General features: G+C 40.0%; 1 protein-coding gene across 2 annotated transcripts in view; it reads right to left on the reverse strand.

The window, feature by feature from the left end:
• Positions 1-17,643, reverse strand: part of MKLN1 (muskelin 1) — a 108,386-nt gene that overhangs the window by 25,425 nt on the left and 65,318 nt on the right. For both annotated transcript variants that reach the window (XM_065636328.1, XM_065636338.1), the window contains exons 10-13: positions 13,057-13,269; positions 11,017-11,238; positions 9,075-9,204; positions 44-191 (exon numbers count right to left, since the gene is read on the reverse strand). In XM_065636328.1, the coding sequence (XP_065492400.1) occupies positions 44-191; positions 9,075-9,204; positions 11,017-11,238; positions 13,057-13,269 (713 nt within the window). The remainder of the gene's footprint in view (positions 1-43; positions 192-9,074; positions 9,205-11,016; positions 11,239-13,056; positions 13,270-17,643) is intronic.

The raw sequence follows: 17,643 nt of genomic DNA on the forward strand, positions 1-17,643 counted from the left end.
GCCAGTGTAGGTGTCAGAAACAGCGCCCCTTTCATTGACTTACCAGCTGTTCCTCACGATGTCATAAATCCAGAAGGAATTCCTTACATTCTCTTCCCGCTTCTCCTTGTCTTTACTGAGCCCCGATAAGACGTGGATTTCATTCAGTTCGGGATCAATTGTAGCCCTTTGAGTGAAACCTGTCATTGGAACTGACAAAAAAAGAAAAGTTACACACTAAATAACAAAAACAAAAAAAAAAACCCAAAAACCCACCAGAAGATACAGGAAAGGATCCAAGCATCAGACAAATGGATTTCTCTCCCTCCACAATTCCGCAGATTTTCTAATATCCATGGTACAAGCATGAGATTTCACATAACTACCTCTTCATTATTCTGGGATAAAGAGCATCTTAAGTTTAGCCTCACTACCTAGTTTCCCAATTTTCTTTTTAATTACCTTCAACTCTTCATCTCTCATATAAAACCGAACCCGACAGACTGAGTGATGCCCAGCTGGTATTTCCTATGACCTCCCCTCCACGATGATATTATTTACCACAATTTAAAACTGCAACGGCACACCTCAAAACAGGAGGCGTGTGGAAATCACTAAGAAAAACTATTTGCTTCTTGCACATGCCCTCCAAAGTGGGGTGAGAGAGAAAAGAAGCAGGATCACCCAGGGGCTGACTCCTTGGTAAGGGAAAGTCTAACACAAATTCTCCAATTCTCTTCCTATTTGTGACCCTTGGAAAGTAAAAAAACCATTCTGAGAGCTGCCGTTTCCTAGGGAAACATATGGGCAGAACTATTTGGGAGACAACCAGCTCAGAAATGAGGATTAAACAGCCTCAAGATAGAGCTGGGTGATCCCTGTAGATACGAGTGATTTCGTTACTATCTCAACCGTAAAAAGAAGCAGATTCCAGAAAGCTTCACTGCAAAAGCTGGGAAACTCAAAAATATTCAAGATGAACTCAAGATTACACAGCTCACAACCTTGCGTTGCTTCCTTTAGGACCAAGATGTCAAGGGAGATTTTTGTATTTTCTAAAGAGTTGTGGTATAATCACCAAGCTAGTCTTGTGTTCCACCTTCAGATTTAGAAATATGGTGAAATACTGAGGATTCCAGCAGGTTTCATCATAATTCCCCAGAAAAAAAAAAAAAAGAAAAAAAAAAGGTCAGCAAATTTGTTTGGCAGCCCTTTTTGTTTGTTGTATAATTCCCCACTTCCTGTTTCCCTAGGCAACCATCCTTCCAAAATGTATCTGTGAAGAGCACGTGATTTTTTTGTTTACAGATCCTGTTTGTCTCATTTCTCTTTCTGGGTCAGTTTACAAAGGCTGGTAAAGGTTCCTGGCCTTCGATCAAGATTTTGGCATGAAAAATTCTCAGGACTCTTGTATTTTGCAAAGTCTTCCCTGCAATTAACTGTGAATTGCACACAGGGCCCAGAAGACAAGCCTTACACTAATAAACCCTTTAATATTGCTGTTAAAGAACACATAAAATGGTATCTTGCAAGCCCATTCTGTAATAGGTTTTGGTCTCATTCTTCAACCTTTTCATTTGGCAGGCCAAGAAAGTAATAAACATCAATTAAAAAATTCTGAGCAGCATTTGGTTTTCTACAGTTCGAGCCCCTGTTGAAATGTTCAGCAAAGCCAAAAAAAATCCAAATGTTTCTTTAAAAAAAAAAGTGCTTAATTCTTATGTAAAGTAGAAAATGAAATACATTAAGAGAATTCATTCTCAGAGTCCTGCTGACAAAACCCTTCCTTATGGTTTTATGAAAAAGCAGGAGGCAGAGCCTTTGGAGCCCTCCAAGTTTCAAATGACAATTAATCCAGTTTATAAGCAAATGGGTGGCAGAGGAAAAAAAAAATAAAAAGCAGGGAACAATGCTGGCACAACCACCACATACCTTGTTTTAGCTACAAACCACAAGGAAGTTTTAAAATAAGACTAATGAGAACTGTGAAAGTCGCTCCGTAAGGAAATTGAGAACAAAAAGACAATTATAAACTAAATGTCGTTAACTTTTGAAAAGTAACATGTAATGTGTTTGCTTGTATAGTCATGGACTAAATCATTCACCCAAAAGGTGAAAAATATTCAAGGCATATTTGAGACATTTCTGGCAGGAGAATCGAAATCTAAATTTGATCAGTAATGCGAATGTACATGGAAAATGTCTTTGCAACCCTATCTGCTGCTTTGAACATTCAGGACTACACTGGGTTTTTAGAAAAAAAGCATGGAAGTCTTCAGAGCATTAATACCTCAGGCTCATTGAAATGAAAACTATTATAACCGTGAGGAATATGGCTGCTATATTACCATTGACAGCGAAAGCATATGAAAATTGTCTACGGAAATCCCATCCCTCCTCCTGAAATGTTGGTAAATGAATTTTGTATCTAGTTTATGCTCGATTTCCTGAAGCTTAAATTATTATTTAAATAATGAAGGAGGGGAAAACCAACAAAGTTCAGCACCCCTGTTTTTTCGCTCTTGATAAGAAGAATAGGATTTATTCGCAAAACCAAATTCAGGTCAAGTAATTTCAGGCTTCCCCCAGCTGTAAATTAACCTCTTCTTGAGACTGCTTGAAATACAGAAAGTCTAGAAAATTAATAGATGAAAAAAATATATATATCCCAATATTTAGTAAGGGCCTAAGATGAGGAGCAACTTACATAAAGCTCTTTGACCTATTCAACCAGCCGTGTAGAAATCATATTTAAGTAGTGCCTTAGGCTAGACAAAGTTCACATCTAGTCTTCTGCAGAAGACGACAGAACTAGAAAGTTAGATGTAATATGATTAAAAAAACCAAACATAAGACAACACAAATTTGGTAAACAAGTCCCTGAAAATAAACAGAAAATAAGTCAAGCTACTACACAGCAAGAGGGAGATGCTGTGATATTTTGAGCACAACAGAAACATCCAAAAAAACCCCAACATTTACCAAAGGAGTCTGATCCTTGACAGAGCAAAAGGGCTACAAAAAATCCTCAGGACTGACAAACGCTTCCACTAGAGGGTAAGAGAGATTCATGATCTGCAAGCGCAGCGAACTTGCAGCAAGCGCTGGATCTAATTCAAATGATTGCAGTCAGCATATTAGAGAGGGACACGGGCTGTAAACTTGTGAAAAGTACTGGGGATATTTAGTGAACAAAATGTGCGTTGGGAAGGGAAATTTAATTCTGCATGGGAGACAAAAGCAAACCTGTGACAGTAACTGAGTGCTTAGGATATATATATTTTTTTAAAATTTTAAGACTCTGAGCAGAAAGTCATAAACAAGGGGTGATGCCAGTGCCCTGCAAGAACAATTATTTGCAACATAGTGGATCCAAGGGGTACATAAAGTCTTGAGGATGGCTCCATGGAAGTTCACTCGCATAAATATAGATGTAAATCAGCTTTGGAGCAAATCTCCACCGATTTCGCACCATTCAGAGCGCTGTTGGGCCTGGCGATCACTCAGGGCAGCAAGAAGGACATAAAGCAGCAACTGAGGACTCAGCCCTGGTTGTTTTGAACACAGCACCCGCCTGTCGCTATGCGATATTAACTTGGCTCCTACGACAATACATTACTGATTGAAGAGGAAAAGCTGTAGAGAGACATTACTAAACACAATCCAATCCCAAAAAGTCTAGTACATGGTGAATGCTTTTCTTGTGTCGCTGCATTTTTTTCCTCCCCATAATCTCATTAACCAGTCCAGGGTAGAAGGGCAGCAACTAATTGAAAATAAGAGGTCTGAATCCTCTCTCCAGAACTTAACATCTTCATTTATTTTTATATGGCAAAAATTAAAAGCTCACAGCCTCAGTATTTGAAAACAATATTCAGCCACACAGGCTTTAAGTTAGCAGCCAGTTACATAAACAAGTAGTAATTCTTGAGAAAGCCTCAATCAGATGCTGTGTAACCCTGTAAAGTGTAATTTCCATTTACACATAACACAGTCCCTACTTACGGGCATTTATTTGATCATAGTGATCATTTCAGCAAGCTGAATATTTTTTTTGGCTTGTATGTGCAAACAGCTACAGTTGTTTCAAGCACAGTGTTGGCTGCTGCCAGCATCTAAAGCAAGAAAACAGTTTTTACAACACACAGGCAAAGTCTGCAAAGCAGTAAATCGGAGTTCACACAGATGTGGTTCTCATAGTACTAGATGGAAGTCTGGAAATTAAATATCATCGCTCTCATTTGAGAGGATACTATGGCACGTTTTTAAACATGCTTTGAAACAGCACTGGCAAAACAATGACACGAAACTTGCAGTCTACAGACCACTTCTGAAGGATAATTGAGCAAGTTCATCGGCAACCTTTTAGTGCCACCTAAGATACAAAACTCTCAGAACACGTTACTGTTAATCCCACAAGTGACTTGCAAGTGTTCTCCCTTCTTGTGATGCTTCATGACTAAAAAAAATAGGAGAAATCTACATCACATGGATATTGCTGTTCGCCAGAACCTGGCACCTCCCTGATGGATTAATTTTAAAAAAGTGGTAACTCAGCAAGTTACTCCATAGCGCTACTTGTAAACCCTATAAAACTGAAGCAGCACCTCCCCTGAACTTTAATGGAGCGAAGCTTGATGAGTGATAGAGATTGCATGCAGGCCAGCTGTTGACACAGCAAGATAATAATTATCCTCTTGGATTTTTCATGATGAGACTGCGTTTGGCAGTCAGCCGAGGAGCAACTAAGGAGACCATTTGAACAGTTTGGTTGTCATGTTGAAAAAGCAACAACCCGATATCCAACAGTTCTTTCTCAAAGCTTAAATAAGATTTTGGAAAAAAACAGGTCAGCTAAGAATCTGAATGGAATTCTGCTGCTATGCCATCTCTGTAAAGCATCCTTAGGATCTGGTGACTGCCTGCTCTTCTCCTCATCATTGCAAAGGATTTTTGAGATTGGTCTGAGAAGCACCTCACAGGATGAAAAGCACATAAGGTCCCTCACAAAATAAAGCGCTTCCATGGCAAGGGACATGCTGGCCCCGGCAAGATAGACCTGAAACTGAACAAAGGGCAAAACACATCAGGTGTCACAAAGACAATCAAAATGGGATGTTTGGACTGCTCATCTGAGTTGGATCCTGGCCATGCTTGGCTAGCTGTGCTTTCTATTTTAATTGCTGTTTTGCTGACAATGTCTTGTTTTAAATCAGGGTTTCCCAGCCCGGGCTGTGCCGCCTCTGTCCGTGGTCCTTACCCACCAACCCTCCCGTCCATCAGGTGCTCAGTTCTGTATCCAGAACCAGCACCAGCCAGAGACCTGGGAACTGCACTGGTAGCTGGAAAATATTGCCAGTTTGCCCACAAGAACTACTTCATCATTAAAATGAGCAACAATAACGTTTAAGGCTGGTTCTCATTTGACTTTGGAAGTTACTTGATGCCAAGGGATGTAAGATGAGGTTGATGCTCTTGCAGAAGGAACTTCTCACTCTGCCCAACAGCTCTGGTACACAACCTGCGTCTGGCCCAAAGAGGATTATCACAGGAACCTTGACCACGAGTGTTCTCATGAGCTCCCTCAGACCTCAAATGACTGTCTGTGATTAGTCATGGATTGTGTGCTAAGCCAGTCAGGCAAGTTGTCAATCACAGAACCACAGAATGGTTGGGGTTGGAAGGCACCTCTGGAGATCATCCAGTCCAAACCACCTGCTAAAGCAGGGTCACCAGAGCAGATCACACAAGAATGTGTCCAGGCGGGTTTGAATGTTTCCAGAGAAGGAGACTCCACAACCGCTCTGGGCAGCCTGGTCCAGGCTCTGGCACCTCAAAGGAAAGAAGTTTCTCCTCATATTCAGATGGAACCTCCTGTGCTTCAGTCTGTGCCCGTTGCCCCTCATCCTGTCGTTGGGCACCACTGAACAGAGTCTGGTCCATCCTCTTGACACTCACCCTGGAGATATTTATAACCATTGATGCGATCCCCTCTCAGCTTCTTTTCTCCAGGCTGAACAGCCCCAGCTCTCTCAGTCTCTCCTCATCAGAAATATGCTTCAGACTCCTCAGCAACTTTGTAGCTCACCACTGGACTCCCTCCCTTATTCTTCTTAAACTGAGGAGCCCAGACCTGGACACCAAACTCCAGATGTGGCCTCACCAGGGCAGAGTAGAGGATGTTTTGAATACATCTGGTACTGGTTGCACCTCTAGACCATGTGTATGCTTCAGAGATACACTCTGCAATATGCATGTTGGGTTGGGTGGTTTTTTTGCTGTTGTTGGTTGTGTGTTGTTTTGGGGTGTTTAAGTAATTAAAAGTATATGACTGCTCCATCAACATACACATTTCTGCCTCTCCTGCAACCACTGCCTCTACTCAACTGGACTACACTTCCACCAATTTGTACCACCACTGCCTCTCTTCACATCCAACTCATTATCACAGCTGCATTTATTTTCCTGAGTCTCATTTTGTCCAGCTGAACTAACAAATCTCTTGCTCCTAGCACTTACCATGTAGCAACAAAGACAACCAGGCCTCATTTCACTGTAGTGCCCTCCTTTGACGGCAAAGAGAAAACACCAAGTTTTTTGATGCAATGAGTTGGAGAAAGCAATCGTGTTCACTGGCAAATTTGCCAGGGATGAAGCGCTGCAAGGTTTACCCATGTTCAAAGCAGATCGAGTCAGGAGACATTTTTAGCAGGCAAATCTGCATGCAAATCTTGCAGAATTTATACCTTGGTCAACTTTGAACTCTTCCCCAAAATGAAAATACATCTAAACTTGATACAATTATTGGCCTTTACTCCAAATTAAGAAACTACACGTGATACTTTTCATCTAATATTCTCTCAAACACATAATCTATACAAGGAACTGGTTCCAGGATCAACATCAAAAGCACAACTGAAAGCAAAGAAACACTAAACAGCATAAATATCTCATATCCAGAAAATGAGAGCAGCAAAACCAACATATTGTTACCATAGCTTTCTAGCACTGCAACAACTCCATATTACTGATAATCCTTAACTATCCGTTTCACTACTTTTAAAAAAAAATCTTCTCACTACTCTAACAAAAAAAATTTAAACAAATGCACAATTAAGTTCTTTTGGAAAGGGTAAAAATCAAAATAGCTCAACTAAGAATAGAACTGAATGCCACATGCGAGCCAGGAACAAAATGTAATCATGGGACTTTATAGGAACATTTAGGTCAGGCATCCTCAACTTGACTCATCGCACCAAGCAGCTTAAAACCTCACAGCGACCGGTCAGGGAATCACTTTGTTCATACAGATCAAAATGGTATATCACCACCTAACAAGAGCACAATAAAGACTTGCTTTTTGGGGTGAAAATAGCGCTGTCAGCATTTGCTGTCTGAATGTAACAGGCATTTTGTTCTCTTCCTGTTAAAATGCAAATAATCCTCGCATTTTGTTTCAAAAGCAAAGGAAAAATTCTAATCTGTCTGTTTACTTTCTCCACACAGGAGAACAGTAAACTGAAAATCTACTTGTGAATTATTTCCAATGAGTCATTTACTTACAAGATCTACTATTCACCACTTTGGGGCCTGTGGGAATGGGGAGGAGAGCTAAATATTAGAGTCTCATTTGCTTAACCAAACCCTTGTGGTTGCTGAGAAGAGCTCAGTGTTTCCTCCAGACATAAGACAAGCTCCGTATCGTTAAATCTTACACAGACAGAGGTATCAGCTTAAAGCCGCATATTTTAAGGCTTCCAGCTTTAAAGAAATGTAGTTTTGAAAAAGCAAAATGGCAGAACGCTAGCAATTTCATAGGGGTTGAAAAAAAAAAAAAATCAATTCTTTAAAAGCTCTAAGGACAACTAACGGTGCGTGGGTGTGTGTAGAGCAGCATCAGGCAACATGCAGGCACCTTAATAAAGGAGACTGTCAACAATACAAGCTGGTTCTTTCTTGGAAGCACTCAGGTAAATAAACAACTCCAGAGAACAGGAGCTCAGGTACTCATTCTCCTTCATCGGCATAACTAAATTAACGAGCAAACAATAACTTATACCCATCAATAATTCACTTCAAAAGTTAAGCAAAATTATTTGCTAAAAATTAAGCTTGATCGAAATAAGGAAGCCAGCCTAAATTCGAGATAAATTAGCTTCCTGGGATTTTGGTAACTGGAAGAAGAGAAAACAAGATTGGGACTAAATACACATAATATGAGAAATATTCATAACTTCTCTCCTCTAGTGGTACACACTGCAACACAACTTTCCACTTCTGAGCTGTATGCTGAAAATCACGATATTTGCAAGACAGGAAAATGATGTGCTTATACATGCAGAAATCCTTTTAGAGAAGAATGTCCTTTTCTTCCAATGTCGTGAGGAGAAGAGGTATAAAAATCAGTTCTTTATGGTTGTGTTACACCACCTTTTCAGTGTTTTTAAAGGTTTCTGGCATACAGGACAATGCCCTGTATATATAACTCCAATAGTATGAACCAAACAGGACTGAAGTCTTGCTCCTATTTTTTTTTGCCCCTCCCTGATAATTCATTATGAGAATTACAGGACAACAGGTCTCATATTTCTGGTCAGCTCCTGCCAGGCAAAATAGAGTCCCTCTACTCCAATTCTATGTCTCTGAGCATCTTAACTGCCTTTCTGCATCTCAAACCAAGCAGATTATTTCTATTTTATGGCATCTTTCACTTGATGAAAACTAAAAAGAAAAAAAAAAAATGCTTTCTCCTTCATTGGTTTAAAGAAAACTATATTGTCGGCCTTTTTTTCTTTTTGCCTTCGCTGAATTTTCAAATGAGATTTTTTAAGTTCTTATTTTGCTCATTTTTTTTTTCCCTTTTAAGGGGCTATGTGGTTTCATGCATCAATTATTTGTATTATGCTGAAGATGGTGAGTGTCAAATAACGGGAAGGACAAAAGAGCTGGCGCAAGTTTAACCTATATACTGTGGAGTTGACTTGAGTACGTAGGGCTAGTTAAGGATGCAAACCTGATACCACAGGACACTGACACTGCCCTTTCACCTACTTAACAATATATTTGAAGAAATGAATATGTAGTTACACTCTTACCCATCCCTGAATCTTTCTTAGTGCCGTCTGATATGATGTCCACGTGATCGCTGTCTACATCATAACTGAAGAAGTCATTCAAGTAAGTCTTCGATCTCTGGCCACCAAATACATATAAGCAGCGATTTTTCTAGAATGGAGAAAAACAAATATGTCTTTATGAAGCTCAAGAAATTACATTGGCCAATGTGATCACTAACAAAAACATTAATGAATCAAAGAGTAGTAGATATGTTTCTTCTCAGCTTAAACTCATGCTTTAACTATCAGATCCACCAATCTTTATCTGGTAAATATCTTTTACCTCCATTTCTGCGAAGATTAACAGGTAGCAATTATGCAGAACAGTTTGTCATTCTCAAACTCAAAAAAAACTTGAGAATTCTCGACTGGATTCTCAGTCTTCTGGATTCTTGAATTAATGATTTCTCAGTTTCAAGAACTAAACCATTAAGGCATCACAGCCTCTTACAAATGCAATTTTAAAGACTTCATTTTCACAATCTACATGAAACCACAAACCTGGATCTGACACAGAGTTTCAGCTCGAGTGACCAGGCAGATTTTACATAGTTAACTACTGTAGCTTTGCCAGATGAAGCGATAACTTCAGCACATTAGAAGAGCAATATGTTTTTCAAGTTTAATATTAAAAAATTAACAGTCTTCACATCTAAAAGCCATTAGATCATAACTTTGCTGTTAAAAAAAAAAACCACACAGAGAAAAGAACAAAAGATGAACTGTAAGAGAAATTATCCAGGTATGAGCACATTACTAAACTCAGAGCAGGCAAATGGCAAGCAGCAAGCCAAGAATAACAGGTTTATTACTTCTTTCAAGTTTGCCAAGTGGAAAGTCCGTAAGAGGCAGATTATTTTTCTTTCAAATGGTTAAGAAAACAGCAAAGGACCTGACCTTCCATAAACTGTGCTTACAGAAACCTGTATTCTTACATTTACCATAGACATATACTTGGAAAATCCTCTGGTATCTGTGCAGAACTTTGTGCAGCAACATGTTTTCGACCAGATTTTAGAAAGCCATTCAAAACAAAAATGAAGTTGAAAGCTCTGAAAGCAGAGTATTCACTATAAAAATTCTGATTTTTCATTTAAAAGGGAAAGAGAAAAACTCAGTAAGTTGTTCAAACTGGTCAGTTTTCGATTGGTGGTATCAGTACACGCTTAAATCCCACAATAATAATTTTAACTCTCTTCTCCACACTGCCAAGGCAGAATTTAATGTCAGCAAAACACTCCCCAGTTCCTCCGTTCTGCACTTAAGCAAACATGTGGTTGATGAGCACAACTGGAAAGGCAATGGAAGACTTTTTTTTTTTTTTTTCTTTTAATACCCAATACTAAATAAAGCGCTACACAGCCCCTTCTCCCCCAATCCCTCTGCCTTTCCATCAGGCTCTGGATGAAGTGCCCATAATGCCAGCTGTGCCCAGCTGTTAACAGCTGCTCGAGACAACAAGCAGCAGCTGGGTGCTCAACACAGAGGAATATGAGGCCTGTGCATCTCTAATCACACCCAGTAAGCCCCTGCACTAGCCAAGTTTAACATTCTAGTAACAACAATGGGGATTTACTAGCCCAGAAGTCTCTAAGTTGCTCTACCAACTTAAAAAAACGCTTTAGATCAAATTAAATCATAGCTTTTGGATCTATTTTTCATTATTCAATTAAAAACAACTATTTAAAATTCACCTTGCTTTTTACTTAAAATTTTATTCAAAGTAGTGAAAGCTCCAAGACTTGAATTAATACCACCTGCACTTTCCAAAGCCACATCAGAATGTCAGTGAACATAAAAATCAAGCGAGACAACACACCACTTGGGAGATTAAAGAGCTTCAAACTTGCAAGAGAAATCAAAACCAGACGTTCTCCTCAATGTCAGGCATCATGAATCAAAGTGCAGTGGGGATACTTACAGAATGGAACAACATACAGTGTCCTATTCGGGACTGGATATCCTCGGGTCCGGCATTACAGGAATCCTCTCTCAGAAGTTTCCACGTCTGACACTGGCAGTCGAAAGCAAACAACCCACTGAACTGAGGTTCGCTGGCTCTGCTGTCATCAACGCTGCCGTTGCAGGTCAGAATTCTGCCTCCGAAGGTGTATATCATGTGTTTTTCAGAATCCATGCACATCTGTAAGAATGAGAGAAGCCGTTTTAAGTCATCGCATTAAGACTTGAACATTTTAAGATTAAACATCCCTCCCCTGCAAGTGATACCGAGTAAGTTCGCTGATAATCTGCACATCTCCTGAACCTCTCATGAGCAGAAAAGAACACACCTGTCTTCATGGTTGACAGGTATTAATCTCAGAAAACTGTTCCTTTATGTTAAAAGTGAGTCTAATTTAACTTACTATTTAATAAGCAAAAGAATAAAAGACTACATGCACCCTTCATCACCTAAAAAACTTGCTTCTAGCTGCTGATGATAGGGAAAAATATTTCAGAGTCTTTCACCAGGATCTGTAGCCAATTCTGCCAGAAAGTTAGAGTATCACCTTTGACAGTGGCTATGCAAGGGAAAAATTCAGAATCACGGCTAAATTTACTGACTGCCACTCAACCGGTCCAAAACCAGTCTGCAATTTATTACTCAGATTCCATTCCAAGTATATATTTACTGTTACCCACACTACTTCAACATAAAGTAGGGCCATAACGTGGCCAAGTATTTTTGATGAGCCTGCAGCAAAAACATGTTTATCCCCAGAGTCTGAATTCAGTTTACAACACAAGGAGATGCGCTGCAGTATAAATCAAAACTCCCTGACTCCAGGTGATGTTTTCTGCCACAGTGCAACGCAGAGGGTTACAAAACACCAGGGGCGGGGGGAAAAAAGAAAACAAAAAAAAACCCCAAACCACAGACAAGATTACACTAAGATAGAGACACTACTCAGCAAAGCCTACACACAACACTTGGGCAGCACATTTTTGTGAAGGTTAAACAAAAATGGTTCTCGCAGCAGGCACTGAGGGAGAGAAGAGGAAGAGCTGCAGATTGATAAAGAATTCAGGGAGGACATTCTTTCCTAAGAGACAGCAGGGGAAAAGAAGAAACAATTTCAGAAGCAGGCAAACAAGGTACCCAGAGTATCCTTGCCAGCTGACCATTTACTTTTGCCTTTTCCCCAACACCTGGGAGACTGGTATTTGTTATTAATAGAACAGAAAGACTGATTGTTTTCCGTTCTGCAGGCAACACGTATCTTTAATATTGGTGTCAGCAGAAACGCATATTGTGCTGGCAAGCAACAGCTTTAGTTACGAAACAGCGAGTACCAATAAAAGCAGTTCTCGAGCTGCTTTAAAAATTAGTATTGATGTGCTGCTTCTTGGCCACACTTTATAAGTCAATTAAGAAAAAAAACCCCTTTTTCAAGTACACAAAAGTCATTAAAAATACAATATAAATTTAAAAAGTATTCCGTTTGAACACACGGACAGGTGTGGCTTTTTAAAAGACTAGTCACCACTCCTTGAAGGTCTTTCAATCTCTACAAAGTAAACATGTTCTCCAAATTTTACAAGATACTCCATTTTCAAAGAATCCTGACCATCTTGGCCCCATTTATGCAGTTTGCTTTTAGTATTTTTCTGAACGTACCACACACAGCTTTGCAAGTTGTTCCCCAACGCCCTTCCAAGTAGGCAGATCTGCAAACCGAGCTCAACAAAACCAATTAAAACCAGGTGGACTGTGCTTTGAGCTTTAATAAAACGGGTCTTAATAAAATTAATTAGTTTGTAATGGTTTTTATGATTCTCCTGACTCGGTTTGATCAGAACTCCAGCGGCCAGTGCCATTAGACAGAAACGCTATTAGAATTTAACTAAGTCCAGATCACTGCGATGAGACCTGGTCCAGCACTTGAAATCGCAGGAGGCTACGATCAAAATCGATTTGCAAACATTGAGAACTCGCGCTCAGAGTATCAGTGTAGGCGACCTGATGATCGAACACCAGCTTTGGGCCTCCATCCGCCGCAGTGTCCTCGCTCAGTAACATCCACGTGTTGGTGTCAATGTCGTAGCGATAGAAGTCGCTTTTCAGAGATTTGCTGTTCCTCACGGAGGAATCCAGATAGCGTCCCAGCGTGTAGATCTGCCTTCGCTGGATGTCGATGCACATCTTGTGACAGGATCGGGCACTAGGACCGCTCTAGTGAAGAAAACAACCACAAAAACAAAGAGAATAATTTATTTAATGTTGCTGCAGGTAGGTCACTGCACACTAAGGGCAAATAAGAACTATCAGCAACTGGAAAGCCTTTGAGATTTCAAGAAAATCTGCTCGTAATCAGACAAATACACAATTTGTATAAAAGTATATACCTAACAGGACCTTCCATACTTTGTCTTTTAGAAAGACACCAGTAAAAACCATAACACATTTTTTTAACAACAAACTTATGACTCTGAATGCTTTTTACAAGATTCCTTAGAAAACAGACTGTTTCTTCCAGAAGCGATTCTCAGGGGCGTGTGAAAGCTACTTGATCTTTCAAAAATAACAGAAGCTGATGCACAGAAGAGGCAAATTAAGATGTCACAGCCTATAAATATCTACACAGAAAGAAGATTAAGAAGCGCTCTATTACAAGAGCCTCTGTTTTATTAATAGGCTGTTTTCTAACAGATCATAACCAGAGACTCCCACAAGCAATCGTATCTCGTAACGGGTCTTTGAAGGTAACAAAAGCGCTCCCTGTCCTTCACAAATAGATACAGCCCTTCCAGCCTCCAACTCCAAGCAAGTTTCCCACGGAAGGCAAAACTGCCTTGAATTATGATCTACAAGAGCAACATGGAGGGACACTTAAATTATTATTGTGCTCATCCATCCAGGAGTGCTCGGCTTAAATCATGGAGTGATTTATTTAATGACATTATGACGATGCTACACAGTGCTGGGCAGCATCCTTTCTGCTTCCCAAATCTGATTTTGAGACCCTTCACACACTCATCTTGAAGCATAAGAACGATACTCCTGTACTCCAAAATACTACAAATCAAGATGCGCAAAGTCTTATCTGCAAAAGAACAGACAAAAAATAACCTGGCATCATGCTTACAGAGAAGTTCTGCAGTTTATTTGGCCTTAGTTTGTATAATTTGGGCACTTTATAAATGAGAATGCCAGAATAAGGCTGGCTAGCTAACTTTGACAGTCCGAAAAACAACATTAAAACCGATACGATTTCAAGTGACAAAAACAGGTAATATGTATAGAAGTCTGACATATGAAAGAAAAAAAAATCTATTAAAATCTATTGAAAAATAAAGATTATGCAATTAGGCAATGATGTAAGAAGTCACCATTTATTAGAAGGCTTACAGTTGAAGAGAAGTAGTCATGCCACACCAAATAATCAGCGCAGCGTTTGCTTCATGTCTTTATAGCAAAATCTTCATTATTGTACCATTTCACGTAAAAAATGATACTGAACATGTTACTGAAATTTAAAATACACTGACGGAATACATTTCGCTAAGTTGAATAAAATATGAAAGGAAACATTACATGCTTGTAGTCAAAACTTTACTATGCGTGTTGTAGAATTCAATTTCTTGATTAAAGAACAGTTACAGGAAACTGTTAACAGTAACTCAAACAACAAGCTGAAGAGGTGAACTGAATTGTTCACATTTTGTAAATATGAAGCATTATGTTGGCTATGATTACAGTTTTGAGGATTAGTTACATCATGGTAATTAAGATAATTTTCTTTTTTGAAGTTAAATATAAGCATAAAATCCTGAAATGCAGCAAAAGTTCACTCATTGCCTTTGGTCACATGGAAGAAGCTGATAGAGAAGGCAGCAACATACTTAACTTTGTTCCTAGAAAATAAAACACGGCACCTTCCAAAGGACCCTTTTCCAAACACAAAACGTAGTTTCTTTGCATAAAGAGCGCCCATCTGTATATTCCCAAAGGTTGTTCCTGATTCACAAGAAAGTAACCCCAGCAAAAAAAACCCATCTCTGGTTGCGCAGCTGGGACACTTGAGGATGTGTCATTGCTCCCCTGCCAAAGGCCACATATTGTCTTGGCACAGCGGCCTTGGAGATGAAACATTAAGACCTACCTGTGTGAGGTCACCGCAGTTTTTTAATTAAACCACTGATTTAAGTATCTCCCTGCACTCTGTAACCTCTATATGCTTCATGGGCTGAAGTAAATCCTACCAGATTTGCTCAAATAACGCCTTGGGCACTTTCAGAAGTAAATCTCCACGATTTCCACACCTGCCTTGCCTTGAAGAGCTGCATCATCAACTGAAATTTGTCTGAGTACAGACATAAGGCTGAGATATTTGGCACATAAAATACCAGTTTCAAACCACTGCCATCGACAGCACAGGCACTACACTGGCTAAGCATACAACATACAGATTTCAGCCCCTAAAACTATGTTAAAATACAAAAAGAGTTCAGGAAAAAATATGTTATTTCTTCAATTATGTACTGGTCACATCTCACAAAGTAGCATCTGCCTTTTTAAAGCGCTACTAAAGGATTTGAGTTTGATCATTTCATCTGCACAGGCACAGAAATTTCATCACTTCAAGCTCACTTAAGAACTTCAACTGCATCAACTTGGAGAATCTGTCACAGCATGAACTCTCGCTTGTAACATAGAAAACTTCATCCAGTTAATGATATTTTCTCAAAGTGGAGTTATGCCTGCATACCACTTACAAGATCACATGGAACCTGCCCAAGGTTTATTAATATGAGTAAATAAAGAGCGGTAGACACTGGTTTGACATTTGAGACAGGAGAAAGGCCTAAATCTGTGTTCACTTGAGAGCTACTCAATTCGACCACGGAAGTCCTTGTAGTATGTTTAGTATACACCTCAAAGAGGGACACAAAGTCCATTTACAAAGACAGAAATGGGCAGACACTTAAAATGAATAAAACACTTCAAGGCACATGTGGTTAAGTGAATCAAGAGCCCGTGGGCGGCTGCGAATGTTCATTTAAAGACGTGTACTTCATGTGGTTACAATAGCGAGCCTGTTGTGCAGACAAAGAACATGCTGCCACAACTTGTCATGGAGAAAGTGACCCACCAAATTCAAATGGGAAAGAGCTTGTTGATTCCACAAGAACTGGAACTTGACCCCTTATAAGCAACAAGTGAAAAAAATTGACCATAACAGACATGACTCTTTTTAAGTTATGCTTGAAGAGATCAAGGATGGTTAGACGGCAGGAGAACAACCTTTTGGCCCCTCCTGCCCAAACGTAGGCTGGTTGATGATCCAAGCATTAACATCCCAAGGTGACTCGATCTTCCCAGATATCTCTATACCCTTCTTCAAATTTGGGCCTTATCAACAAAAATAAACTGCAGACACACAAAAAGTATCTATTGTACTTGCTACACCTCTGAGCATACTAACTGCCATTCCCAAACCTACCTGCAGCTAATATAGACAGTTTCACCTGTGCACTGATAACCACAAGAGAAGATTAAACAAGCCCAAATCTTCTTGAGCAGACCAGAAGGCAAGTAACAGATTTGACCAGCTTGCAATCGCCTGCTCCTGTGGTCATCTGAAGTCATACCAAATCAATGCAAGCCTTCTCACTAAACACTCGTTCTTTAGATCTAGTTTCATTGAACTGTCTTCAAAGTTCTTAGCATGTGGGAGCTATGTTTTTGCAGATGAAGCTTCAAGAACCGACCAACTGATTCAGTAGAGGTATTACTAAAAAGAGCTCAGCTTAGTTAAAACAGACTCGAGTAAGTCACATCCAACAACAGCGCCCAAACGATCGGAACAAACACCGGCTTTGGGGCCTCTTTCCAATTCTCATCAGGAAGCTCCTGGCACGCACGCTGCAGAAACCACACGTGAAAGAAGCTTGTGACCGGGCTAAGTTCTTATTCAGATGGCGAGCGATGTGTTAATGCTGCTTTGGCCAGTCCCTCCGCTCATGCCAAGGCTGCAACGGCAATAGTAAAGCATTAGCATATCACATTTCTAACCCACAGGACACCAAACAATACCAAAGATTACCAAGTACGGGCACCGTTCAGTTTGTGTGGGACTCAATAAAGCGCCCACACGGAGCTAAGACGGACCTGAACAAAATGGCTCTCTGCCACCCGGCACCGCCGTGCAATTAGCACAGAATAATAACGGCTAAGACAGATTAAACAGTACGTGCCATGGCTCCGCTTTAAAGCGCTACAAAACACCAAGCTTCTAAGCCCAACTCTAATGCCCTTCCTCAAACGGGCTGGTCTTGATGCAACTCCTCCGGTCTCTAAAATCCAGATAAATGCCCTGATGAGGGTGGGATGGTAAGGAAAGGAAAAGAGTTGTGTAGCTCGGAGTACCTAAAACAGGCTTTCAATTCTTTAAGCGCCCAGTAGCGAGCAACGCCAAATAGGATTTTTTGGTTTTGTCAGCGCTACACGAAATTCAATTGTGCAACGCCAAGTGAATACACAGTATACTTTATGAAAAGCCTTCTCAACACGCTAAGCCACTTTATAAAATCTAATTAGAGTTTT

The sequence above is a fragment of the Caloenas nicobarica genome, chromosome 1, assembly GCF_036013445.1.
Source record: "Caloenas nicobarica isolate bCalNic1 chromosome 1, bCalNic1.hap1, whole genome shotgun sequence".
Lineage (NCBI taxonomy): Eukaryota > Metazoa > Chordata > Aves > Columbiformes > Columbidae > Caloenas > Caloenas nicobarica.